At 59.0% G+C, this 26,391-nt stretch overlaps 7 protein-coding genes across 7 annotated transcripts; 3 read left to right on the forward strand and 4 right to left on the reverse strand.

Moving 5' to 3' along the window:
• Positions 1 to 3,243: 3,243 nt before the first annotated feature.
• On the forward strand, positions 3,244 to 7,209 carry D7B24_009010 (uncharacterized protein; the record flags this gene model as incomplete). The annotated part of the gene is made up of 2 exons (XM_028643088.1): positions 3,244 to 4,281; positions 5,728 to 7,209. 2 exons carry the CDS (start codon positions 3,244 to 3,246, stop codon positions 7,207 to 7,209), a joined length of 2,520 nt encoding a protein of 839 aa, XP_028493223.1.
• A 1,895-nt stretch (positions 7,210 to 9,104) lies between these two features.
• Positions 9,105 to 9,833, reverse strand: D7B24_009011 (uncharacterized protein; the record flags this gene model as incomplete). Its single annotated transcript, XM_028643089.1, has 1 exon — positions 9,105 to 9,833. One exon carries the CDS (start codon positions 9,831 to 9,833, stop codon positions 9,105 to 9,107), a length of 729 nt encoding a protein of 242 aa, XP_028493224.1.
• Positions 9,834 to 10,398: 565 nt separating this feature from the next.
• On the forward strand, positions 10,399 to 10,946 carry D7B24_009012 (uncharacterized protein; the record flags this gene model as incomplete). The annotated part of the gene is made up of 2 exons (XM_028643090.1): positions 10,399 to 10,880; positions 10,943 to 10,946. 2 exons carry the CDS (start codon positions 10,399 to 10,401, stop codon positions 10,944 to 10,946), a joined length of 486 nt encoding a protein of 161 aa, XP_028493225.1.
• A 2,218-nt stretch (positions 10,947 to 13,164) lies between these two features.
• On the reverse strand, positions 13,165 to 18,054 carry D7B24_009013 (uncharacterized protein; the record flags this gene model as incomplete). Its single annotated transcript, XM_028643091.1, has 7 exons — positions 13,165 to 14,646; positions 14,726 to 15,432; positions 15,496 to 15,544; positions 15,600 to 16,833; positions 16,904 to 16,986; positions 17,058 to 17,168; positions 17,236 to 18,054. 7 exons carry the CDS (start codon positions 18,052 to 18,054, stop codon positions 13,165 to 13,167), a joined length of 4,485 nt encoding a protein of 1,494 aa, XP_028493226.1.
• Positions 18,055 to 19,525: 1,471 nt separating this feature from the next.
• D7B24_009014 (uncharacterized protein) lies at positions 19,526 to 20,596 on the reverse strand (the record flags this gene model as incomplete). The annotated part of the gene is made up of 3 exons (XM_028643092.1): positions 19,526 to 19,842; positions 19,925 to 20,413; positions 20,503 to 20,596. 3 exons carry the CDS (start codon positions 20,594 to 20,596, stop codon positions 19,526 to 19,528), a joined length of 900 nt encoding a protein of 299 aa, XP_028493227.1.
• Positions 20,597 to 21,219: 623 nt separating this feature from the next.
• D7B24_009015 (uncharacterized protein) lies at positions 21,220 to 22,825 on the reverse strand (the record flags this gene model as incomplete). Its single annotated transcript, XM_028643093.1, has 2 exons — positions 21,220 to 22,467; positions 22,631 to 22,825. 2 exons carry the CDS (start codon positions 22,823 to 22,825, stop codon positions 21,220 to 21,222), a joined length of 1,443 nt encoding a protein of 480 aa, XP_028493228.1.
• A 1,371-nt stretch (positions 22,826 to 24,196) lies between these two features.
• D7B24_009016 (uncharacterized protein) lies at positions 24,197 to 26,380 on the forward strand (the record flags this gene model as incomplete). Its single annotated transcript, XM_028643094.1, has 8 exons — positions 24,197 to 24,515; positions 24,615 to 24,720; positions 24,795 to 24,809; positions 24,876 to 25,013; positions 25,091 to 25,198; positions 25,263 to 25,427; positions 25,498 to 26,117; positions 26,253 to 26,380. The coding sequence occupies 8 exons, from the start codon at positions 24,197 to 24,199 to the stop codon at positions 26,378 to 26,380; spliced, it is 1,599 nt and encodes a 532-aa protein (XP_028493229.1).
• Between the last annotated feature and the right edge of the window lie 11 nt (positions 26,381 to 26,391).

Below are 26,391 nucleotides of genomic sequence, written 5' to 3' on the forward strand. Positions count from 1 at the left end.
CGGAAAGTCAAAAAGTGGTCAAACAGTAGCAGCACAACATGGACATGGCCTCCCCATGAACAGTGCACGGCCAGGCGGCGATGATCGTTTCTCGAAAGAATCATCATCGGCGATATGCAGCATAGATCAGGCGGTATAGATACCAGCACACATATGCAGGAGGGTGACTGTCAATCTGCATCGAGACCCGACAGACCAGCGAGCCCCCCATGTACCCTTGTTTTCTGATGCCAGATGACCGCCATGTCACCTCGTGCTTTTCAGGACGATCGCCCGACGAGGAAACCACGCTGGTGGGACATGTCCCGGTCCTGGGTCAGCAGCAGCTTGTCCATGTATGCTTAAACGTATCGTGGTGCGCAGCCTTTCAATCAAGCAAGAGATCGGCGCAGCAGCCAGCTTCTTCTCCCAAGACCCAAGTAGCTGGAAACCCAGCACACCATCTTCTCGAGCTGCTCGCAACGAAAGCGAAGAAAGCGTCTTCCATTCGGTCCCGAAGCCATGGATCCGTCTCATGAGCTGCAGCTTCCGCTCAAAGAGTCCTTAGCGTTGTCTTGGTGGCGTGCGCTCAGGGGGGCATCGTCAGTCTCAATGCACACGAGGCTGTCTCCGTCTCTTCACCGTTCCAAACCACATACCTCCCAACATTCCTTGTTGGTGATGTACGTTGTTTGCTCCTCTGCGCCGAGAGCGGGTCCCGGTCCTGCCACGGCTTATCACAAAACCCTGTTAGTCTACCTCCTCAGAGTTCTGCGGGCGACAGAGGCTTTTCCGAGAGTCTGGCCCGCCGAACACACCCGACGACGACGAAGTCGTGGCTGGGAATGGAAGGAGCCCAATGTCGGGGTTGTGGCGGCAGGTCGGGACAGCAAAAGGGGGAAACTCGACAAACTAGACTTCCCGTTGCTCGATTCTTGAGAACGTCGCTAGAGAACGTCGGAACGAGCCTTTCGGCTGGCGGAACGGATCTCTCACGATCAAACTGATCGAGCTGCGCAAGCCACATGGTGCGATTGGAATGCCTCATCCGCTCTGCTGCATACGCAGCCGACAGGGTCAAGTCTCATGGCAGCCCGGACACGCCGAGTGAATCCTGCTTCACCTGTCCCCCAAGGGCCCAGCTTCCGCGCTGGCAGCCCAGGCATCGAAAGATGTGACGGGAGGTGCAGGTCCGCCACAGAGAAGCCACGGGAGCTGAAGCCAAGGGCGTACTATGCAACACAATTGAGGTGCAGATTTTGGTGCTGACGACTGGACCATGGTATCCGGCCGGGCGGCTCTTTATCGATCAATCACAACGTGCCTCGTCACATCAGCAACAACATGGTGGTCTGGACTCGAAGGCTCGCGGAGCCGGGCCCGCCGCTTATTGGGAGGCCCTTCGAGTACGCAGGGTAGTGGATGGACAGTGTTCGTGGGCTGGGCTGGCTGTGCACTGGGATGCACCCCAGGATCAATTTACCGTCAACCAGCTGAGTGAGATTGACGTCGCTGGGGTTTGAGATCATGTTGGCGAGGATGTATCGCGATATGACCGCCGGAGAATCTCGCGAAGATGAACAAGTCGCAGCAGAGTGGAATCTCCCAGTTGGTGAAGTGGGCCTTGGGGCCTCGCCATCGGCGTATCATCTATATTTGTGCTACTAAGCCGCCAGAGGACAGGGGATGGCCTAGCAGGCATGCCTGGCTTGGAAGCCGAAGGACGGGTCACCGCACAACCGTGGACGCCCTGGTGCACAGCGTTGCAACAGGAGTGGCAACCGTAATGCGGTCGCCTGTCTCTCGTGTGCAGGTGCCGGGGGCCTCCAGAGAAAGTTGTACGCGCTGGTGCTTCGACGTGGTGATCGGCGCGACGATCAGGGTGCTTTGTAAGTGCCAAACGCTCAATAGCTTCGAGCTAAATCGACGACGTGGTAATGAGTCGCCGCCCTTTATGTTTGAAGATGGCGATAATCGCACCATGCCGACAGTGACGCTATACAGCAAAGTTTCCTCAGCAAACCTTTCTTGTGCAAGGGTCGTTCCAGATAGATTAGGGGCCGTAGCCCGGTCGCACAACGACGCACAGCACAGCTTCGGGCCCAGGCTGTTGGCTTGCCCTGCGAGCTGCGAGCCACGAGCCAGTTCGTGGCCCCCGCGTGGTGGCAGGGTCCCCCAAAGGACCCCATAGCTCCCGGCCATATGCAGTTAGACTCAGTCGACAGAGCTTGGGACCTGGAGCTAGCGAATGTCAGGAACGGGCACGGCGCCAGAAGGGTGGGTTGGCGCGGCGCGGCATTGGTGGGATGCCGATGTCAGTGGTTGAAAAGGGTGCTGAACACTCAGGGGGTTGTTGTCCTGCTGGAAGCTGAACATGCCAACACCACAAAAAGTCGGGCCACGAACCAAAGGACGAAGTGCAGAAATAAAGAATGAAGCCCAAGAAGCATCGGGATGACCCTTGCTGCTTTGGGAACACGGAGCTGGGTCGGCATCACCAAGACATGCATGGTGTGTCGAACACTGGCTGGTCAGCAGAAGGCTAATAACGTACATACCTTTTGGCCGCACGCCGTCTCGCTCTGCCCGCTCTGCTCGCTGTTGCATCCGAACTGTATTAAACACATGGTCCCCCTTTTTTGAAGCTTTGTTTCAAAGGCAAGGGGCGCTTCATCCCACCCTCCTCCCGCCAGTCACCGTCGTCGTCATCGCCATCCCGACGAGGCTGTCTTGCCCGTCGACTGACTCAATCCTACTTGTTTGACAGTCAAGTGCCAGGACGCCGTCGAAAAGGCAGACCCAGGCGTCCCAAATCGTTGACGATCGTCATTGCCCTATCCCTATTCGACGCCCCTGCTCTGCCCATCTCTCTTCCGTTTGACGCCCCGGTCCCTGACTGCCAGGGCATTGGCCTCTGCGTTGTGGAGTGCAGAACTCTCTGTTCGCCGTGGTGACCGTGAGGAGGCAGAAATACCAAGAGCCGTCAGGAAGGGAAACATGACAGTGTCGGCGCTGTCATCTTTGGGGGTCGTATCACACGGCGACTCGGGGATTCGCGAATCCAGGCGGCACGGGCATGGGAGTCCCCGGTCGAACCGGATCCAAAGGTCGAGTGCAAGCCCAAGTCGCAGCCAAACATGCTCAAAGGGGGATGCAACCGTTGCAGATTCGCATGGCCTCATAAGGCGCCTCGAGACCGATATGCCCGGCAGATCTCGTGTTGACTCGGTCTCTCCGTCCATTCCTGGTGAAGATTTCGCTTCCATGTCTGCTTTCGCTCCGGGGGCGTCGTCGTCGCCGACGGCCACCTTTTTATTTTCCGCAAGGTCGAGTCTGGCGTCGATTTCTGGTCCTGCATCCGAGTTTGTGCCCGAGTCCAAGACGACGTCCTGGTCGCCCTCGGCAATTGCGATCTCAACAGACTTTGGCAGCGACAGCGATAAGATCAGTATCAGCAGCTGCAGCACCAACGCCAGCACCGACACCGGCACGACCATTGGCAACTGCCACGGGCCATTTGGCAGAACCAGCAGGAAAGGGGCAGAAACCACAACAGTCACCACTTCCTCGCCATTTCCTCAGCAACGCTTGCCTTCACCATCCTGGACGATGCCGTCGGCCACAACGGCAGCTACGACTGGCGGCGGCGACGGCGCGATAGTCAAAACCCGAAACAGAATGGAAGCGACGACCGGCGACGGCGTGCAAACGCAATTGCTAGACTGGAACTCCACAACGACTTCCCTTTTCAACCTAGACTCCCAATCGCAACGCTCCCGCCGATCACAGCTCGATCACCATCAACCAATGCTGTCGGCTCGAGCCTGCGAGCCCCAGCTTGTTCCGGGCTTCGACCGCGATCGCGTTCACGATTGGAACCTCAAGACGCATCACGGACCCTGGGCTCACGTATGGCAAGATCTCCCACCGCCGCCTTCGCCGCACTACGACTTGGACAACGAGGCCTGTCGCCGTCCTTCTACCTCCAAGAGCCACCACTTTCACTTCCGATGGCCCAAGCGAAACAGCAGCGCAACGCAAGATGACTTTCTGCCGCTTCCTGCACAAGGGCGCATAAGCTCCGAATCGGCCATGACGATCATCGGCCGTAGAAGCAGCTTCGACAGAGACACTCTCAAGGGCGACATGCAGGGTCATGATCAAGAGGAGCTCCAGAAGGAGCAGCAGCAGCAACAACAACAACAACAACAACAAGAGCGGAACCAGCAGCAGCCCGGCGATATCACGGCGAACATGACGAAGCAGGAGTTCGAGGCTCTCCCTTTGACCATTCAACGCAAGGTACGTTCACTTCTGGGCGTGTCCCGGGTTCCTGTTTACCGTCTCATGTCTCATTCTCGCGTGTCTTTGCTTTTTTCCTTTTCTTTCACCATTTTCCCCTTGTGTTGCTCCCTCCCAATCTTTACATTATGCGCCCAGTCAACTCGACTCGTTCTTCCCCCCACATGGCTCGATTGGGTCCAGCAGCCTGAGCCTACCTAGGTACCTACCTGAGGTACCTTCACACCAGCACTGGTGCCAGCACCAACAGCCTGGCATCCACTAACCCCCCCCCCGTCCTCTTCCCCTTCCCCCCAATGGTGGCCCCCTTCTCCCCTCCTATGGCCCCAAGCCCAAAAGGCGGAAGCGCCCAAATCCCAGCGCAGGCCCCCCCCTGGGCAGCCCCAACTATGCAACGCCTGGCGATGCTTTGGGCGCTCGGGCTTTTGTGATTCGGCCACCCGCGACAGATAATTTCAATCTGCTGAGGTGTGTTCGACTCGGTCATGGCCAAGAGCGTGCATGGATGGGCATGAGCGGTGTTCATCTTGATCATAAGTCTCGCCTGGCTCTGTCCCTTTCTCTCGTTCACATCTCAAGGCTGCGTCCTTCGTCAGACTGGTCCTCCCCCCCCCTCAGGTTACACGGCATCGTCCCTCCCGTCTGTCTTCTTCTCAACCCAATCCACCCGTCGCCGCCTTACACCTGACCGAGTACAACGTTCTGTACACCATCATCCGTCGTCTACGGCACCAGCCCACAACGGTTGCAACCCCCTACTCAAAGCGACCAAGATACGCGCCAGGCGTCACAGCTAGCGTGTTCCCTTGTCCCTCCACCACACCACGACCACATCCACCCATACTCCACGGCAGACGGAAGGGACGGACGGAAAGAAAGACACAGGAGACAAGCTCCAAGCGGCAGGCCTGGTATGCAACTTCCAGTGATCGACCACAAAGCACCCACCCCCAATAATTCCTCATCACGTTCCCTTCCCTCCAATCGTTTGGTGATAGTCCCACCACACACACTCCCACTTCACGCACCTTGCCCGTCTCTGGCCTCTCTGGCTTGCTGCACCCGGCACCACGACCCTGCCAGTCTTCTCGCCCCCTCAACCGCCAAGGCGACATATGTGGGCGTCAGGCACCTTCACCTGCATGAGCGCTGCGGCCTGTTCTCGAGCTACCAGGCTACATCGGCCTGTGGGCGTCCCCCCGTCTCGGTACTGATGTGTCTGACCGATTCGACGACTGGAACTTGGGCCCTCTGATCCGTTGCGCTTGACATGCAGGTCCCGCATACAACATTCTCACACCCCCGTACGCTTCGTTCCTGCATTAAGACATCCCCCCTCTCTTTGCCCACTGGTATTATTGACTGTTGCATTGCCTTGCCCCCTCCCTACGACTTTCGAGACAGCATCTTTGTTCGTTGTACTAAAGCCCTTGGCCCCGCCCGCAGTACTTCTCATCTCTCGAGCGCCTTCGCTTCGCCCAACTGCCACCCACCAACACGAGCCAGCCTTCTTTCGCTGTCGTCAGTGCTCCCACCCGGCACACCGACACCGAAACGAGCACCAGCTTCACTACCACCGACCTTGACAGCGTCACTCTCTCGAGCTTAAAGAAGAGAAGAAGGCGAGCATCGCGCATCGTCTCCGAGCAAGCCGCCAGCCGTCTTACCAGAAGATCTTCGCGCCGCCCCTCCTTTTATGCGACCCTCCCCGACAAGATCAAGCGGCAGCACTTGACAAGCGAGGAGCAGATTGTTGTTGCCAGGTTGCGCAGACACAACATCAAGCTGACCTCGCCCAACGACACGGTGCGCAGGTCCGGCCGCAGAGCATCCAACGTGGCCATCCCGGAGAGCTTGTACAGCCCAACATTGGTCCCGCCCCGCCCCCAGACCATGGAGACTCACGAGTCGCGGCCTTGGATGCCCGAGGCCGTACAGAAGGGTTCGGACTCGTTCTACGACAGTTTTAGGTGGCTCGAGGAAGACGACGAGCTCGATCTCCGCTTGCACCTTGACGACTACCATGCGAACCTGCGACAAGAACTCCCGCCACCAACCAAATCGCGCAGGCCATCCTTCCGTCGGCACCTCTCGATCACCAAGGTCCCCTTCGGACGTTCATCCATCTCCTCCGGCAGACCTGGCACGACGCACGCAACGACACCAACGTCGCCTGCTTACCCTCCAAGCAGTAGTCCCCTGGCGAATCCGACAGTTCACGTGCGGCGCAAGTCCCGAGCGCTCTCCTTGATATCACCCAAGCAGAGTCCCAAGGATGCCACGACTGGATCTGATCCCGCCGCCGCCCACTACCAGGACCCAGAGGCCCGGCAAAAGCTCAAGCTCTACCTCGCATCTCCTCTCAAGTTTGATGAAGCTGTGCAGTACGGGTTCCCCTCAACGGAGGGCGCCGTCAAGGAGATGAAAACGTCCGAAGACGATGTCATTGTGCCAAAGATGCAAGAGAAGCCGCGTACGTTCCTCGCTGATGACAAGTCATCCATCTACAGTGACGAGATGTCAGCCGCGGAAACGGATTCGCCAAAGACGCCCCACGCGTTTGAGAAGCCCGCCGTTCGCCCCCTTCGTGTGCCCATCGACTCGGAAGGGCCCGACAAGCCGGTTGACGAAGGTTCAGTTGGGGCGCCGTCTTCCAGAGAGATGACATTGCGCATGACGTTGACGAGGCCCGATCTCCGCGCCAACGAGGATCAGATCTATGGCTGGCAGCACAAGGGCCCCATGGCCAGCCGCAAGTCAACATCCAATGCGCTCCGGGACGAGTTTGACCCTGTGTCGTGTGCCAGAGAGGGCAACTCGAAGGAAAGCTTCGAACGACAGTTTGCTGCCATGGACCAGTGGCAAGCCCAGGTCAACGATCGCGGTGTCATGAAGCGTTTCTGGCACAAGGTCCGACGGGCTCCATAGCCGACCTGTCATTTTTCACCCACGTCACGACAATTTTCTTTACCAAGCAAGCGTTGTAGCGGTCTTTGCGGCCTGGCGACTCTGAGCCTCCCATCTTTTCCCTTATACCCTGTATCTGTACACAATCTAATTAATTCGCACCTCGGTCCCGCGTCCTGCTCGCTCCCACCCTCACTCTCTTTCTTTCTTTCTCTTTTTTTTTCTTCTCTCATCTCATCAAAGCGGGGGTCGTGTTTTTTTTTCATGCCTGGGAAAAATCGTACTAGCTGGGCGATTGGCGTTGTGAGCGCGACACTACAGCAGCATGGGACAGGCGTTGACTGCATTTGACTCTCGGGCCCGTGAGCATTATTGCTTCTGCTACTCCCCCTCCCCACCTCGTAGAGGTGGGCTGATGAAGAGCGAATTGCAGTGGATCGTCAGCGACATTAAACTTGACCTCGAAGGCAACTCTCTCGTTTTGCCAATACATTACAAATGAAACATGGGGTGATTCCCCTTTCCGAATACAATTTTCTGCCACACGCCGTGATGTGTTACACGCCGTCGCTCAGCTCGCGCACGAGAACGAGGACGGGAACAGGGACAGGGCAGGCACGGCAATGGTGTCGTCCGTGACTCTGGGAATCTCGTGTCGCTCGCGTGCGTCGACCTGCGAAGCGACACTCCTGCTAGTCAACTCGACTAACAAACAGTCCAGGTTGTCTAGCTTCCATGGGCACGACGGACGGGGTGGGGTCTGACGGGCTAAAGGGGGCCCAAGAGTCGATGACCGAGCGCCGTCGTGCTGTGCTCCCCGCGCCGGGGAACCTGGACGATAATTGGCAGCGTTAAGCGGCAGATGCACTCTCTTGCCCTCTGATCACGGCGCATGACGCATGCTGCGAGACGAGTGCAGCGCGAAAGATGCACACTACGCTCGCTTTCCCTCTGTCTCTCTGCCTGCTTGACGGAGAGAGAAAAGAAAAGTTCAACAGCATAAAGACGTTGATGGCTGCCCCCCCCCCCCCCCCCCCCCACGCGCGGGCTGACGTGGTGCTTGGATCAGCGATCGACCCTTTCCGACCCCCGCCCTTTTCTGTTTCGATAGATGCAGTTGCGTGGCGTGCGGCACGTCCCATCATCAGCCCCCGGCGAAGGCGCAACAAACGTCTGCAGCCGACGTGGGGCGCGTCCGCCGTGTCTCGGACGCATGGTCAAAGTGCTGGGATTGCCTTCGTCGTGGCGTTCTCGGAGACTGGTGTGCTCGGATCGCTGGGTGTATTGTGGATCGAACGTAGGTTTTTTTCTTCTCCTTCCTTCTCCTTCTCCAGTGTCTGCCTGCTTGCTTCTTCTCTTGGGATGGTGCTGCCGCCGAGGACCTTACTTTAGAGCGGAGGATGTGCTGGCAGGGACATGGGTCGCTTGGCTGGTTTGATAGAGGTTGTGGGGTTTCTCGACCTGAGGTTGGGTCGGGTCTATGTACTGGGTTGGGGGAGTGAGGGTCGCGGATATGTGGCCGCTTTACATGGGGAGAGATCACGTATCTTATTCACGATTGACCTGGGTCCAAAGGGGGTATCATTGAGTCTGAGGATCCGACAAACAAGACCAGCTGAGTTAGGATCTAAAGTCGTTGTGTGGTCCCATGGACAGAAAAAATGTGGCTCTCTTGCTATCCCCTGGATCCGTACTGATCGATCTGTGCGGTATGCGGTCGATTGATGGAGATTAACGGCTGAGTATAGAAATAGCGTCCCATGTCACGGGTCTTGCAAAGGCACCAAAATACCATGAAAAAACAACGAAGGCGAAGAACAGGGCGAAGGGCGAGGACGGACTGGCTCTCGTTCCACTCCGCCGCCAACGACACGGCTCCAGGACGACGGCACAGGCAGCTCGTCGAGCACGGCCCGCTAGACAAAGTGAATGTGCGGCTCGACGGCCAAGATGCCCTTGGCCTTGAAGGCGACCGAGGCCTCGTCGTCGTCGAGGCTCTTCAGCTGGTGGCGCCCCGGTTGCGTGTGGGGGATATGCAGAAGCGTCGCGAGCGGCTCGACCGTCTGCGTCCACGTGGGCGCCGTCTCGTAGACCTTGGGCGAAGCGGCCCAGGCGCGCTGCTCGTCGAGGGCGAGGATGGCGTGGGGTTCGGCGCGGCGCAGGCCGAGCCTGACGCGCTCGTTGAAGCTCTCGACGAGGAGGGCCGGGATGCAGGCGAGCACGGCGCGGCGCTCGGGGTCGGGGTCGTCGGGGTCGGGGTCGGGGATGCTGGCGACGGGCCAGCGGGCCCACCAGAACATCTCGAGCTCGTTGCGCATGTTGACGGTGTGACCGGCCATGATCCACTCATAGAGGCGGTAGAGGGCAAAGACGGGCGTGTCCTCAAAGACACCCCGCGGGGCGCGGTAGCGGCGCCGGCACAGGCTGTCGCTGTAGGCGGCGCGGCGCGCGAGGATGGCGCGGGGGCTCGGTGGCGGCCAGCACGGGAAGAGGTCATCGCTCACGACGTCGTCGTGCGGAGGCGGCTGCGTCGACGGCGGCGCTCCCGACGGTTCAGGCTCGGCGGTCGCTGCTCGGGGCTGCTGTTTTGTCCTCGACACGAGCTTTTTGAGGAGCCGACCCAGAGCGCCCTGATGGTGGGTCATGTTTCCATTCGCTCTCCCTGTTGCTGTTGTCGAAAGATGGCCAGTGACGAGTGAGGCAAGATAGAGGAGAGAGAGAGGTAGCAACACCTTCTGGTGGCTGCCACGGCGAGGTCCAGGTGTGTGCCGACATCTTTGTACCTGCCTCTGGTAGGTAGGTACCCAGGTATGTCCCTGAGGCCTGAGGTAGGCGCCTGCCACCGAGTGCCTGCCTAGGGACCGACGACAGTAGGCCAAGGTGCCTGCCTGCGGGGTGCTGCCTAAGGCAGGTACCTACCTACACGGGGGGCGCCTACAGGGCCGCCTACAGGGGCGCCTACAGGAGGGGCGCCTATGTGCTCGGCTACATCGTGACAACAATCGCATGCCTGCGCTCCCGGTTCCACAGCCCTCCCACGACGGCAGCATTCACCAACAGCGTACCGCTGGCTTGCTGCCTCTTGCTCATGAGGCCAACGAACAGGCCAGAGACCATCAGCCAGAGGACGGAGACGGCCAACCCAACCAACGCTAGCCATCGTCGCCACGTCCCGGCGGCAACAACCTCGTAGCACGACTGTGCCCTGTCATGGCGCAGCCACTCGATCCCCCGCCCGGCAAGCTCGCGGTCCGGATGGGCGACGACAAAGGCGCCGTCGAGAGGAGCTCCGTGCCCCTGAGCGTCGACTGGCTCAACAACGCCACGGCCAGGATGCCGGGCGTCGTCGAAAACATCGACAGCCTCGTCGAGGCGGCCGTCGCCCAGGACCCCGTGGCGTTCCGGCAGCCAGGGCTCAAGGTCGTCGCCGCGCCCTGGGCGTATGCCTTTATCAAAAAGGTCAGCCGCATCACACAGGGCACCGGCCGCCAGTACGACGCCTCGGACGCTGTCGCGTATCTGCACCAGTTCATCGCCACAAGCAACCGAGGCCGCCCCGTGAAGCTGCCCACGGTCCAAGGCTGGGGCCAGAGGTACAAGGCTCTCTCTCTGTCCGGTGGAGATGCTTCAGCAAATCAACGACCTGTATCACCGGACCTACGGGACCGACGGCATTCTGCTAGCAAGCCGTGGTGCGCGACGCTGATGGGCCGGCTTTGCACGTTTTGTCGTGTACAACACCTTGTCATCGTAGGTAGGGCAACGTAGAGCCGGCCATGATGGTCACAGCACATATTGATACGGCGGTGCCGTGGGCAGTGCGTTTGCTAGTCTTGCTTCCCTCCTTCTTCAATTCTTATTGCACTGAGTGAACAGCCCAGTGATCAGCAAGATGGCGTTGTTGTTGTTGGGGGGGTTTTTTTTTTTTTTTTTTTTTTTTTTTTTTTTTTTTTTGCATCCGTGGATGCAAGTACTTTTCGAACGCGAATTCTCAAACCTCGAGGTGACCTTGAGTTCGCGTTGGAATCGTTTCTGTTTCTGCACTCTGACGAGTAATTTGCATGCAAACACCAATAACGATGCCATCTCCACGCATCCCACATGATGAGGAGCCTAAGGGACATGCGCTTTGGTGCGGCCTGTTGCGGCCAGTCGATTTCTCAGCATCCAAAGTACTTCTTCGATGCATTTCATATAGCGGCGACACCTAGTCGTCACATCTGAACATAGCTACGACGCCAGGCACCACCGATCTCGAAAACTTAAAAAAGCCCGGCCTTTGGCCCACAGCCCAGCGCCGGGACGAGCACCTGCAGCACTCTAGCACCGGCGCGCCCTGAGACGGATGAATTGATGCACGGACTGGCGCTCAAACTGCGTGGTTGCTCGAGGGGCAGACAGGCAGACAGACGCAGACAAAAGGCGCAGACTGGCGTCGCGCACGGATGTGGCTCCCGGCTTCTCGGGACAGGCGAGCATGGACGAGTGGAGATGTCTTCTCGGACGGCGCGGCCACCGGAGGAGGGACGGCGTCTTTCGGGGCGCGATAGACTCGGCTCATTCAGTCCCGAAGAAGGCGTCGGCGGTGGTCTCCGAGCGTACGGTAGGGAGGTAGGTCTTGGAGGGAGGGGCCAAGGGTGTGGGTTCACGAGGCAGAAAGGGGATGGCATCCTGTGATTTCCCATCTCTCTCTCTCACGCGGCGGCATAGGCGTCTGCTGGTCTAGAACATGGTTCGCTTGGCGGGGGTTGGCAGAGGAGGCCCGAGGGTTCTCTCATGCGGCCCGGAGGCTTTCCGCGAAGAGAGAGCAAGCAGGGTCAGTCAGGTGGGACTTCTGCTGTCGTTGCGTTCGATGTGACGCATGAAGCAGTGGTGGGAGGAGATGCACAGGACAGGTTGCCTGCTTTTGTCATGAGGCTCGAAGCAGCAGTGCATATCCACCACAAAACACCAGGAGCATGCTCCCCCCCGTCAGCACGGATGGGTCTGATCGGCAAAAGCAACGTCGTGGCACGGGCCTTATGTTGGTATGGCCCTCGGCCGAGAAATAAGATGACCACGGCATGACCACGAGACGACCACGAGGCCGAACGGCAGAGGGTGCTTTGCTGTCCCCCCCGGGGATCTGGACGACTCTCCGTCCGGACTCGTCCCATCACCGGCAAGCCCAAACTTGGTACCGAGCATGTCGTCTCTGCGGTTGCGTGAGGGGCCGGCTTGTCGCTCCTTGCCTGTTGAAGAGCATCGTCCGCATCTCGACTGTGGGCGACGGCCACGGCATCCCTCGGCAGACAAGAGTCATGTTGGTCGAGTCAAAAGAAAGCAGCGCAACAAGTGATCCCGGGCGACAAGGACCGGCGCAAAGATATCAGATCTCAGGACATGGCGTTTGCGCGCACAGCCCCGGGGGTCGGGGGTTCGGGGTCCGGCCCCTGCAGTGAAGGGCGCCGATGCGGTCAAGGGGTACATGTGCATCATGCAGACGGGGGAAGGCTGCTCCTGACGTGTGAACGTGTGACAAATACAAGGCTTGAGGCTTTCGCTAGTTCTGGACGGTGTACATGCGAGACGGAAGAGTGAGGGGATTCGGGGCCCGGTTCGAAGCCGGCAGTCTCGGTGCTGTGAAGTCGATGATCCTTGCCCATCGGCCTGGCGACCCATGCTCTCTGGGGTCTCGTTTGATAGCACATTGTGTTCTCCTGGACGAACGTTCCCCTTGGACGAATGGTTGCCAAAGTCAATACCAAGAGGGGCTGTGCGAATATTGAAAGCGCCCCCTTCGGTTGCAATCTGCCAGACGCCTGTCGAGTACACGCAACGCGGACTCACGGCACACGAGAACGAACGTGTGAAATTGATTCATGCTATGGACGCGACTACACTTTTTATGATACTACGAACATGCCTCGCGTATCCCGGACCCCCCCAAGCCATCGAGGCCGCCTCCGTCCCCAGATCCAAGCGCCGACGCTCGACCTAGTCAAACACGCGCTTCGCGGCGCAGAACAAGCGCAAAAGGGGAATGGGGATCGGCGGACACTCGCCGTCGAGGCTGGCGTCGGGATCGAGGTTCCAGATGGCGCAGTTGTTCTCGACGTAGCCGCCGATGCGCAGCAGCGAGGCGCTGTAGGGCTTGCAGCCGACGACCTCGTTGAGGATGTCCTTGCACTCCTGGGCGCGGATCGTGAACTCGCAGTTGTTCTTGCCCGTGACGCCGACGTGCAGCATCGACCACCAGGACCCGGACTTGGCGATGGCGAACTCCTGGTTGCTGTGGATGCGCGTGCCGTCGGCGTAGTCGCAGAACTTGTTGAGCGCGTCCTGCAGCTCGTGCCCGAACACCTGCCGCCCGCTGCCCCAGCACGTCGCCTTGTTGGTGCCCGGCTGCGGCGGCTTCGGCTTGGGCGGGTCCGTCGGCTTGGGCACCGGGTTGCTCGTCGACACGGGCGTCGTGGCCGTCGTCGTGCGCGTCGTCTTGGGCGGCACGGGGATCGTCGTCGTCTTGGGCGTTCCCGTGCCGGCGCCCGGCCCGCTGCTGCTGCCGCCGCCGCCGCCGTTGTTCCCGCTGCCGCCGTTTTTCCACGGGTAGCTGTCCGTGTCCGGATCGTAGTTTTCCGGGTCAAAGGGGTTGTACCCCGGAAGGCCCGAGTCGTAGTCGTCCGAGATGTACGGGATAAAGGGGCACACCGGGTTGTCGCGCGTCTCGTCATCCTCCTGCTGCTCCTGCTCCTCCGAAGGCTTGTTGCCGGGCGTCGTGGGCCCCGGCTTGCCGCCGGGGGGCACGGGAATGATGGTGACCTTGGGGATCGGAGGGGGAAACGGCTTGAGGTCGGGCGGGCAGAGACCGAACTTGACCTTGATGTTGACGACGGGGATCGTGTAGCTGATGCAGAGAGGCTTGGGCGCCGGGACGGGAGCAACAATGACGGTCGGCTGCGAGCCGCTCTCCGTCTTGACCGTCGTCTTGGAGATGTGCACCTTTTCTGTCGTCTGCTTCTCGACCGTGAACGTGATGGTCTGGCTGCTGACCACCGTCGTCAGCGGCGGTGGGATCCAGGTGGTCGTCGTGGCCGACGGCGGGTAGACGATGGTGCAGGGGTACCGGCAGCTGACAGTGTGCTCGCCCTCCCAGAAGTCGGCAGGCAGGTAGAGGGCGCCGCTGTCGTCGTCGTCCTGGTTTTCCTCGGGTGTGTACTTGTCACTGAAAGGGAGGCCTGCCGGCACGATGAGCGGGAAGGTGAAGACTGTGCCCGCTGGGACCTCGACTTCCTGCGTCAAGGGAACGCCGGCCTGCCACTCTTTGCCGGCCGTGTCGACGATGGGCTGGTTGGGAACAAAGCCGGGCGGGAGGAGGAAAGGCCTCGGGATCGGAACGCCGGCGGGAACATTGATGGGGTTGCCCAAGCTGCCTCCCGTGCCGCAGCACGTCGAGGATATGGCGCGGGCCAGATCGCAGGTCTATGTCACTCAGTGTCAGCGGTTGATCTCCTTTTCCCAGCGGCGTGGGATCTCCAGATGACAGGGGGCTCCAACGTACGTTGCACTTTGACGCTCCAGGACCCTTGGGCTGGTTCTGGTTGCCATCTTTGGGCAGCGAAACGACGTTGCTCGCCACGGGACGGTCGATCGTCAGCGTGGCGCCCTTGGGCACCGTCGTCGCCGACAGCGGAATGACAGTCGCCGAGATGGGCGAGCGGTAGATGACACCCTTGCTCGCGCTCCCGCCCGTGGCGCTGCCCAGCCAGGCCATGACGACGTCGCAGTAGTTGATCTTGTTGTCTTTGCCGAGGACGGCCACTCCGCCCACGGGGCTGATCATCTCGATCGTCGCCTTGGTGATGAGGCTGTAAATCCAGATATCGCTGCTCGTCTCGATGGACACCATGCGCCTCTGGCAGTCCTCCGTGCCGACGCACGCCTGGTCGTAGTTGTCGAACCACGAGTACAGACCGGCGCCGTAGATGTAAATCTTCTCACTGTTGACGATCCTGACGCCCCAGGACACGGCGCACTTGCGCTCGCCTGGCTTGCAGAAGTCAAAGGTGGGATCGGACGCCTTGTAGATGGCCGGCGCCGTGCCGAACGGCGCCGGTGCTCGAGGCGTGTCTTGGAAGTAGGGCGACTCCGTCTGGATCATGCCCATGAAGATGTTGGACGCATCGATCGTCTGGTACTGGTAGAGGACGCAATGCTCGCTCGCCGTGCCGTACAGCCAGACGGGGTTGGTGCTCTCGATGAGCACACCTGCGGAGGATCGTCAGCATAGGCTACGTGGGTACAGGATGTTTGTCAAGAACTCTCTCTCACCTCGAGCAACAAAAATATCGATCTGTGTTTGAGCCGGGATATCGAGGTCCTACCAAATGATCAGTCTTCCTGTCTGTTCGCCATCGAGTGTAGAATGAACTCACGTGGTCAGCCACCCAGAACCAGGTGTTTTCAAAATAGGCAGACGACTGCGGCGTCAGGTGCACCAGCATCGCAGCCGCGATACAGTTCGGGTTGACGGCGCCCGTCAGCTTCGGGCAGTTCTTGACCTGGAGGTCCGACCCGGCAGCACCGCCGACGCGGACGTGAACGTCCCACATGGCGGCGGAGCCCTTGGACGACTCCTTGATGTTCCACTGCAAGACAATGGCGCCGGCCGTCTTGCCTCGCACCGTGAGCATGAGGTCCTGGAGCTCGACGGTGCCGGACTGGCCGGGGTTGCCGACCTTGACGACGGGGTACGGTGCGTTTGCGTTCTGAAACTTGGTGCCTTGGCCCATGATCTGAGACCAGGACTGGCCGACAACCTTGGCGCCGGGGGGCACAAAGACCGTGTCCGTCACGATGTAGACGCCTGCCGGCAGCCACAGGATCTTCCCGGCCGACGCCGTGGCCGACAGCGCCGAGTTCAGGGCGGCCGTGTCGTCCGTCTTGCCGTCGCCCTTGGCGTTGTAGGGCGCGAGCTTGATGTTGACAAAGTCACTGGCAGGCCTCGACTCATACTGGGGCTTGGAGCGGTCGAAGAACCCGGACGTCTGGCTGCTGGGGTTCTTGAGAAGGCCGCCCGAGATGACGGGCGCGCGAGGGTACGCGCCCGACTGCTGGACGCCCGACGCCTCGCCGTTCTGCGTGTCGTACCGCTTGCCGACGCCCCAGGCGGCCACGGTGCTGGTGCCCGTCGAGCCGGCGAGCAGCGTGGCGCCGTCGACGTACTTGACGATGGCGGGCACGTTGCTCGTGGTGACGGAGAAGAGAGACAGCGAGATGGCGGCCTTGGCGGCCGGCTTCTGCAGCTGGAGACCCACGGGGCAGTTTGTGATCTTGCTGTCGATGAAGATGGCCGAGCCGACCTTTGTTGTCGCGTCGGGCGACACCATGACGATGCCGACGGGGCAGTTGGAGATTTCGACGCCCTTCCACGTCCAGCCCCAGTCCCAGTGGATCTCGATGGCCTTGGACAGGTGGTTGGAGAACTTGAGGTTGCGCACGGAGAACTGCTGGTTGCCGACGTACATGCCGAGGGCGCCGCCGACAAACTCCAGATCGCTCATGAAGCCACCGCTGCCGTTCTCCATGAACATGCCCTGCTGGTTGTTACCAGCGACGGTGGACATGACGAACTTGATGTTCTGGAGGGATGTGGCCTGGGCGACTTGCCTAAGAAGTCTACATGTTAGTACAACAGCCTCATTTAAATCTCACGAACTATGTGCTGTGCAAGACGTACCAATGGATGGCGGCAACATATGCTTGGAGAGGGGCGGATGTCATATCCAGCACAAAGTTTCTCACTTGGCGAAGGAAATTGCTCTGCAGAACCATGGGAATTAGCAACATGAGGCCCAAAACGGTGTACAGTAAGTGTCAACACGTCAACGCACCTGGTTGATGTACCACTGGGCTCCCTCTCCGCCCTCAACATAGACATCAGAAGAGATCATGCCAAGACCAACAAAGGCCGGCGACGCCTTCAGCACGGGGCGATTCGTCGGCTAATTCACAGGTCAGCCAAACGTTCGTCCACCCAGAGGAACACCCCGGTATCGGGAGCCCACTTACATGTCCGATGAACTGCGTGTGATAGTACTGAATGATACTTCCACTGATAATGTACGTGCCCGGAGGAAAGTACACCACAGCCTGCAGCGTCGTAGTGCTGCCGCAGTCAAGGCCGCACCGGTTCTGGTCCGAGACGGCCTTGTTGATGGCGGCCGTGTCATCCGTCACGCCGTCTCCCTTGGCGCCGTAGTCCTTGACGTTGCGCCACACCTTGTACCCCGACGGCGCAAAGGGCGACAGGCCATTCTGCGTCATGCCCTCGAGCCACCAGGTGCCCGACTGACGGGCCTGCAGCGGGCCGTCCGACGCAGCAGACTCGTCGTCGACGCTGAGCGTGCCGTTTTGGATCATGACCTCGGTCAGCACGGCCGCCGCCTCGGCCACCGTCTCGTTGACGCCCGTGGCGTTGTCGTCGCCGCTGGGCGACAGGAGGCCCTTGGACGGCGTGGGCGAGTGGAACTCGTAGCGGTTGCGTCGCACATTGGCCACGAGCCGGGCGTTGCGCTCCGCGGCCTCGGCCTGCGCCGCGAGGACGATCTGCTCCGCTTCGCTGATCGTGGCGTTGGCGGTGGTGGTGGAGTTTCGAAGCTGACGCGGGACGAGGCGAGGTCTCGCTGCGGCATGGGCTTGCTCGCCTGGCACGACGTTGTCTGTCTCGAAGAGGCTGCCCCTCAGAGACACGACGCCGTCTGGCGAGCGGCGAACCGGTGCGTCCCCATGCTCTTGGTGTAGCTTTCCGGCCTGGGATTGCACGGCAGCCAACGAGAGGAGGAGGAGCAGGAGGCTCAAGATGGAGGAGAAGGGATACCGGCGGGCCATGTTGTGTGAGGTGGAACTGCCGCCGTTGCGACCTCAAAATGGATTGAAAAGAGTTCAGCAGACGGGAGAGACTTGTATCGAGTAAAATAAATGAATAAGGGGATGGCCCTCCAAGTTGTGTTGGGGCACCTGGATCAAGGAAAGCAGACTGCTGTTCTGCCCATCAGAACTGAAGAGATAGAATGTTGGGAACCTCCGAGAAGGAGAGGCTTGGACTGGGCGAAGGAAAACTATCACTGCTTCATGTCGAATCCGAGAATCAGATATTGTACCCAGGACTCGGTCTGTTGTCCGAGGTAGTGCTCCGCGGACAGACAGGAGGAAGGCTGCGGCGCTTCGCAGAATTCGGCAGGGTTCGTAGAAGACCTCGTCGGCATCAGCTGATAGACCGAAAGGCCGGTCTAGACAACGATACTTTTGAGATACATGGAGGAACATCGAGCACCCCGCGGTTGAAGGATCATGTTCCGTGTCCGCTGTGCAGCCCTGGCTCCATGAGGCTGTATATGTCTCGGTTGTTCGACGCGCCCAGCTAGCTGACACTGCATTCTGAGCCCGGTGCCGTGCAGAACGGCAGGGGCTCTGAAGCTGCAGTTCTCCTCGGTCATTGCATGCTGCATCTCAGAGCTCGGATCAGAGGGTGTGCCCCCCAAAAGAAGCGCGCCTTTGACCAGCGAGGCGGTTCACGACGTGACCAAACGTGTCGAGTGGCCGACGCTACCATATGCGTATATCCCATGGAATCCCCACCAATGGCGCCTACTGCTCTCTACCCCACGCCGATATTCCACGCAGGGGGTCGGGGTAATCTGGCCCTGTAAGGCCGAAGGCCTGGCTCAAGTGAGGTATTTCGCGCTGACGAGAGCAGTTTCTTCTCCCGTGCGGCACAGTTCCTCGGATCTATAGCTCGAGCTCGGAAAGGCAGGTGGCATGAGACGGCTGCAGCCGACCATGACATCGTGGCCGTCGGAGCCCTGGTCTGTGTGAACGGCGCTGCCTTAGTCCAGGACCCTTAATCCTTACCCCTTGGACCCTGGACCCCTGGACCCCTGGACCCTTGAGTCGGCTCACTAGCGATCCATGCTAGTCTGCCCGTCGTGCCGCATCCCCGTGAGGAAACGAGATCAACGCTGATTCTAGCTCACTCCATCTCCCTACCGAGCTCTGAACGACTGGCACGAGCACGTGAAGGCTCCACGTCCAGGGCTGACAGGACGCCAGCTGGTCACTCTACGAGCACGAAGCACAATTCCCATGTTTTTGGCCGGGCGAATCCCAGAAGCCCATCGGTTGTAGTAGTGTAATTCATTCGATCTAGTGCGAGAACAAACAAACTAGAGCCGTTCATGTTTGTTGGCTGCAGAACCCATGATCCATCCAGGAACAAAGTACAGTCCAAAAACAACAAGAATATGAGCCATAACAGGGAGCACCGTCTGCTCGCACTCGGGATTCCAAGTCTTTGATTGCTTCAGGGGTTCACAGGCGCCGGGTCATCGGGGTAAGTCGGCTGGCAATCGCTTCCACTTGATGGCTTCGGCCCAAAGCAGTAGCGCTTCTTCCCACGGACCTCGACCCATACAGCATCGCCGACCGTGGCGCCCTGGTTGCTGTCTGCCAGATAGTCAAACTTGAATATCGTGTAATCCGGCTTGGGCGAAAAGGGCGTTAATTTGCCCTGTGCCATGGCAGTGAACCAGCGGCCAAGTGCGTTGTGGCCGTCGCCTTGCCAGTCCTGCTCTGTTGCAGTGGACGCCGAGGCAGCGCAGCCCGCAGAGATCGGTGCACCTTTCTCTTGTCAGCCTTTCTAGTATGGGTTTTCACGCATGTGCAGCTCGAATGAAAATGAGAAGAGAGGTGCTTCACGTACAGTATGTGCTGGCTCCGTTGCCTCCTTCAATCCAGCTTGCCGCTGGAAACTCATCGCAGGACAGAATGGCTCCGTATGGGGTAGACTGGGTCTCGACTCTGTAACCCAGTGGTTCATTAGTATCGGCCACTCGAACTTCCTCCACTTTGGCAAGTCGGTTTCTGTGCTGAACCCCATCCTCGACGTGCATCTGTGCTTTCACAAATGGGTTGATCTGCCCACCGCTCTTCCAGGTCCAGTCAGGCTGATCACCCTCAGGGCACCTGCCGTTATTGATCCAGCTGGTAGGGCAGCTCTCATCGCGACGCGCATCCACACGCGACTTCTTTGCGTTGCGACCAGCATCGCGCTTTTTCTGCACACGGAAGGCGTCGAAGTGGAACTGTGACGTTGTTCCGCCTCCCAGATAGTTTCTGGCATTCTTGCAAAGAGCAGGCACAAGGTTACAGTTGTACACTAGTTTCGGTCGGAGGGTGCCATAGTCGCGCACTACAACCAGCGTTAGTATACTGTATTGCCATGTTGACGTCCCATCACCAACTAGAAGGAGTTCCAAAAGTCTGCACTAGAGAACTTACCATTGTAGACGTAGTCCTTTGTGCCTCCCTCAGTCTGTCTCGCCGAGTAGGTCGTACCTGAGACAGATCTGGGGCCTGGCCAGCCTTGTGCCATGACGACGGCAGCCCAGCAAAGGAGCAGCGACGACCAAAGCAACATGATGAATCCGACGGGAATCTGATGGGCAAAAGAGACGATTCGTACGTTGGACGATGAAGTGATGGAGAGCGAAGGGGAAGACGAGAGGGTCTGCAGCCGCTCTTGTCAACCTCGGTGACGGAGGTCAGACCAAGGGGCGAGCCATAGATCTATCAGAGAAGAGCAGCCCTGCGTTGCCGAGGTGCCTGCGGTTGTATGGGGCCGTCTCCTGTGCTTGGCCATGATGACGGACGCTCTTGTGCTGCGCAGTCTTTCCTGCGAGAGCTGTGAGACGCCTGGGGTAGCGGGCCGCCCTTGTGACAAGACTTCTTGCAAAGATTGTGACCGGGATGGTTAGACCGAGGGCGCATAGGGTCGAGGTCAAGTCTTCTGTGGCCCCTAATCCCTGCTCGTCAAGCAATGTAAGCTTTGCGGAGCTGGTCGATGCACGTTGCAGCCCCCACGTCGTGCCGTGCCGGGAACAGGGGTTAAGGGAGGGGACATGAGCTGATGAAAGAGGAACCCTTGGGTGGTGCAGGTACAAGGTAGTGATGTACATGTAGACCAAACGAATAGGCTAATCTGATGTAGGCAGGATCCTAAATCCGCTCAAGAAAACCGAAGCCGTAATTCTCCCGCCCGTCATCGCCCTCGGGGAAAGCTTCTGCTCCGGCGACGAACTCGTGAATCGGCGCACTGGCCCAATACGTATCCATGTTCGTGAATCTTCTGCTCCAGTACACGTCGAAAATGTAGCTGAAAAACTTACAACCGAGCCCGGGGCCAGGATCCTGCTCACTACGGTCCGAGGGAAGGGGCATCCAGGCCAGTCGTTCTTGCACATTCCACGAGTACGGCTGCAGCGGACCGTCAAGTACGTGCACAGAGGTCGTGGGGTTGGTGCTGCGATCTCCTGCGTTCGATGGAGTCACAGGGGTCGCGATGAGTACTGTGTGTTCTGTGTCCTTGACTCGAGCAGGCATGGTCAACTCGGTAAGCTGAAAGGTGCCGAACAGAACGACCGAGGTCATCCGTACCTGAGAGGGCTCCAGATGCTTCATCCATTCCGAGTGCGGCGAATGATGATTGGTGCCCCTGACCCAGTCGAGTCGGATCTGCGAGAGCTCATGAGCTGTCCACATGCGCATAAGCTCCCAGAGGGGGAAAACGTCCTGGTCGGTCAAGGGACCGTCACGTCCTTCGCCATCGTCGTCCTCTTCCTCCTCCTCTTCCTCGGATCTCTCTGCCAGGTAGGCTGGCCTCTTCCAGTAAGGGATGAAACCTCGACTAGACGCTTCTGCCCTCGCAGTCTTTACGAGCCAGCTAGAAAGGGGCCCAAAGGCTTCTGCGTTCTTGTCGCCCAGAAGCTCGTGATTATAGACAGCAAAGGTGCCGAGATAGTCATTGTCCCGTTCCCGGGACTCGCGAGTCGAGGGCTCTGAAAAGTACCTCTCGCCCTGCTCAAGGGATCGAAAGAAGGGCTCATGGTAGGCATGTGCAAGAACTGCGCCGGCGAGGAAGAGCCTGTAGGTGGCCCGCCGGAAGTTAACTTTCCATTGGGAGAGTAGGCGAGCGTGTTCGGCTTCGTCGTCGCCGGGACCCGTTATGCTGGAGTTGGGTGGATCTGGATGCACAAGACCGGTCCACTTGGACTGTCCAAAAATCATCTTGTCAGAGTAGAAGAACATGTGCTCGAGGCATGCGGCCACATGCTGCATCTGCAGGACCTGGATGAGCTCGGCATGACTGGGCTTGCGCGAGGCGCCAGTGAGTTTGCCGACGGAAGTGATGCGAGGCGGCAGCTCACCAGCCTCAAAGGCGGGTCTGACGAGGTTCGTCGCGCGGACCTGTGGGAGAGGAATATAGCCTGTCAGCGTGTATTATGAGAAGGTAGGGGTAAGATGGGGGCGGGGTGAGCGAGAGAGCAAGACAGGCCATGTGCTCGGTGGCACTTCAGGCGTCGTGAGCCTGGAACACAGGGTGCCGACTCCTCCGCGGAATCCGACTCACCGCCATCAAGGCCTCCTCAAAGGCAGTAATGTCCCTCCGCCCTGTCGACCAGATGAGTGGCGGGGCGGCCTTCTTCCACAGGACATGCAGCTGCCTGCACGTGGAAGCGAGAGCCAGCATGTCAGCGAGTCCATCGCAGAGGGAAATGATCTGGACTGTGATTTCGGCCGGACATGACAGCAGACCCTGCACCATGGTTGCTGGTAGCATGAAGCGAGTAAGATGTCTGCGAGGTGGGGGCGGGGTGGTAATGAGAGGAAGGGTGTAGGTGCGAGAGGGAAGACGAAGCGGAAGAGACCAAGGTGGGGGGAAAGAGTTGTAGAGTTGGGCAGTTTCGGCGGCGTCGAACAGTGTTCTCGTGACAGCGTGAAATGAGAAAATAGGTCGTCCAAATAGGCAGCTGGAACGAATGATCTGGTTGATGGACGGCTCGATGCAGATGATGGATGATGTTTGATGACTGGAGCCTGCAGTTCATACCAGGGAGGTGGAAGCTTCGCGGTATGTAGAGGGGCAAGGCAAGGGGCGAGGCTGGCCAGACCAGATCGGATCCGACTGCCCACCTGTTCATCATCAGGGGTCGTCGCTTAACAGCCAACCGTCAGCCACGAGCCCCCAAGCCGCCTTCCCCTTGCAGGCCTTCCCCTGGCACTAAGGGCAGGCACCCGAACACCCTGGTCGACTGACAGCTTCCCCGGACGCTGCCAAGTGGGGATCGAGACCCCTAAGCTTTTTAGCTCAGCACTGCACTTCCAAGGACCCCTCGCCAGAGTTCGCAGGGCCTAGACCAGGATCGGGCCGGACACCGATGTCCGAGGCGGCCGCTGACCCTCTGCTCGCTTCCCTGCCTGCATAGGGACTTTGCCGAACTACCTCGCCCAAGGTAGCCAGGCATTTTGACCTTGCAGGATCAAGCTTAACGCTACCTAGCCTTGCCTCATCTCCCACTTATCCATACGCGGAAAGCTGATCCGGGAGGTGGCCGCCGATTCTTCAGCGCAACGTGCAGATAGGATGCATGGTGCGTGGCACGGCCTACCCTCCCTGATGCATGCGGCGAGACGCGCTAGCATGCCCTGGAAAGTGCCTCTTACTCATCATGCACTTTCCTGATTGCCATGCGCCTTCCAGCGCACACATCCCTACCTACCGCTGGAAACCCCGAGACTTCACAGGTACAGCCGTGTACCTTTCTTCCCAGGCCGTGTTCTTCGCGCGCAATGCTACATACTCTGCCTCGGCATCGCGGTGCTCCGCAGCCAGGCGAGAGGGAGACGGAAAAAACAAGAATGATGGACCAGCTGGATCGAACGGGCTCTCGGGCCAGAGCCAGAAGCTCGCCCTGACCGCATCCCCCTCTTCCTCTTCTTTGCCGTCCTCTTCGTCTGCCCTCTCTCCGGGACTGTTCTTGTGGCTTCATACTTCATACCAAGTCCACATACCTACTTGGCAAGTCATCGTGTCATATAGTCGGTCACCTGCACGACGCGTTGCAACTCCCAACCGAGGTGCTCCAGTCATTGCCGCATCTTTCGTCAAGAGTCGAGCCAGACCGGACTCGCCATCATGAAACCTCTTCACTCAGGCGGCGCCGTCCTGCTGACGGCCATTGCCTCTTACGCTGCTGTCTCGCACGCCGCGCCATCTGAATATGGAGGCAAATATTTCTCGGGAGACCTCGTCGAGGCCTCGCCCTTCCAGCTGGTCGAGCGGGCCTTTGAACTCGGCAGCTGTCGTGCCTGGTCAAAATCGAACGCCTGGGATACCTGCCAGGACTACCTCAAGCGATACAGCTTGACCATGGCCCAGTTCTACAAGCTGAACCCGACTGTTCAGTCTGACTGCTACGCGTTCGTGCCTGGAGAGACCTACTGCCGCAGGACGAGTACGGACCGAGTCCCCATTCCCTCCCTCTCCATGCTGCTCTTCAAACGCTGGTGCAGTCACGTCCGAACATGGCGGAGCTGACCTTGACATGGTACAGATGCCGAGATCCCCGTGTCCAAGGACGGTGGGTGCGGACTGCGCACAGGGAACAACGTCACCTGCATCAACTCTGAATTTGGAGACTGTTGTGGTGCTGATAACCGGTGAGTAGCCTCGTTTGGATGGCTGTTTTCCTTCCCAAGCGTCTGATACTATGTGCTGACCATACTTCCCCCAGTTGCGGCTCTACAGAGTATGTCTCCCCAAGCCCCGAACACCCAGCTTCGGGGTGAAACGAGCTAATCGTGAACGTCGTTAGCGCTTCCTGTGCCATCGGAAACTGTCAGGAAGGAAACTGCCCAGGTCTTGGTTACAGTTTCAACGGGTCTTGCGGTAAAGACTTTGGCTTTCTGGAGTGCGGCGGGAAATGGGGCAAGTGCTGCTCCAACGCAGGAAAGTCTGTTTACCCCTTGCCTGAGAATGGCAAAAGTCGTGCAAGATCTCCAAAGACTGACAACTCGTTTATTATCTCAGGTGCGGCAGCACTGCAGCCGAGTGTGGTGCCGGCAAATGCCAGTCCGGCGCATGCGATGGTTCAGCAGTAACGACATCAAAAGCACCAGTCACCACCGCCACTGCGACGTATGATAAGCCTCTCGCAGACGACCTTGTGGTTCATGGAAACGCTGACAATCTTATGTAATAGGTCTACAAAGCCCGCACCCACGCCATTCACCCCCAGCCCTGACGGAACATGCGGCTACGACAACAAGTACAAGTGCACCGACACAAAGTACAACTATGGCAACTGCTGCGGCGCTGCGGGCTACTGTGGTCTCTCGGACTGGGAGTGCAGCAACCTCCAAGGCTGGTATGCTGAGAATGGGCCCTGATCCAGAAGGAGGTTCGATCTTGCTGACTCGTCTCTACTCACAATATAGTCAGTCTGAGTACGGTTTTTGCGATACAACGGTTCTCGTCAGCGGTGCCCCCAAGACTACGTCCACGTCTCCCGTCACCACGACGCAACCAACGACGACAAGCACTTCCAAGCCCGTAGCCGTCCAGAAGTCTGGCTCCTACGAGCTGGTAGGTTGCTGGAACAGGCCTCCTAACGCTCGTGCCCTCAGCATTTCCTATACGGATGACTTGATGACGGTCGAAAAGTGCCTCGCCAAGGCCGCGGGTTACGCATACGCCGGTGTCGAATTCGGCAAGGAGTGCTGGTACAGCAACACCATCGACGGCGGTTACTCTGTCGACCTCTCCGCGTGCAACATGCCCTGCCCCGGAGCCCCCGACAAGCAGCTCTGCGGTGCCGGTAACCGCATGCTCATGTACAAACTACCCGGAAACACGGTGCCTCAGCCCACCCAGCCGGCTCAGATAGTCGTGGGCACCAGGGTCGCTTTCCGCTGGTACTATGTCGAGTGCCGCACCGATGGCAGCGCAAGCCGATCATTGACGGGCGCCCAATACTCACAGGCCAACATGACGTTGCACGAATGTGCTAACCTCTGCCTTGGCTTTGACTACTTTGGAGCCGAGTTTGGGAAAGAATGTAAGTCACTGAAGAAGCCTCGTTACCACCGCTCCCTCTATCGTCCTCTCCTCGCGCCTTTCATCCAATATTCTTCTGTCTGCCTTGGTGGTTCATCAACGACCCCAATATTTCATCATCTGACCTGTTGTGCAGGTTACTGCGGAGACACTTTCGCTGCTGGATCCACCGTGTCAGCGAACGACTGCACCTTGACCTGCGTTGGGAATCGGGATCAGTACTGTGGTGCAGGCAACAGAATGTCGGTATACCAGAACAGATAATAAAGCAAGAC

This window comes from Verticillium nonalfalfae (genome assembly GCF_003724135.2).
Source record: "Verticillium nonalfalfae strain VnAa140/NRRL 66861 chromosome Unknown scaffold_86, whole genome shotgun sequence".
NCBI classification, from domain to species: Eukaryota; Fungi; Ascomycota; class Sordariomycetes; order Glomerellales; family Plectosphaerellaceae; genus Verticillium; species Verticillium nonalfalfae.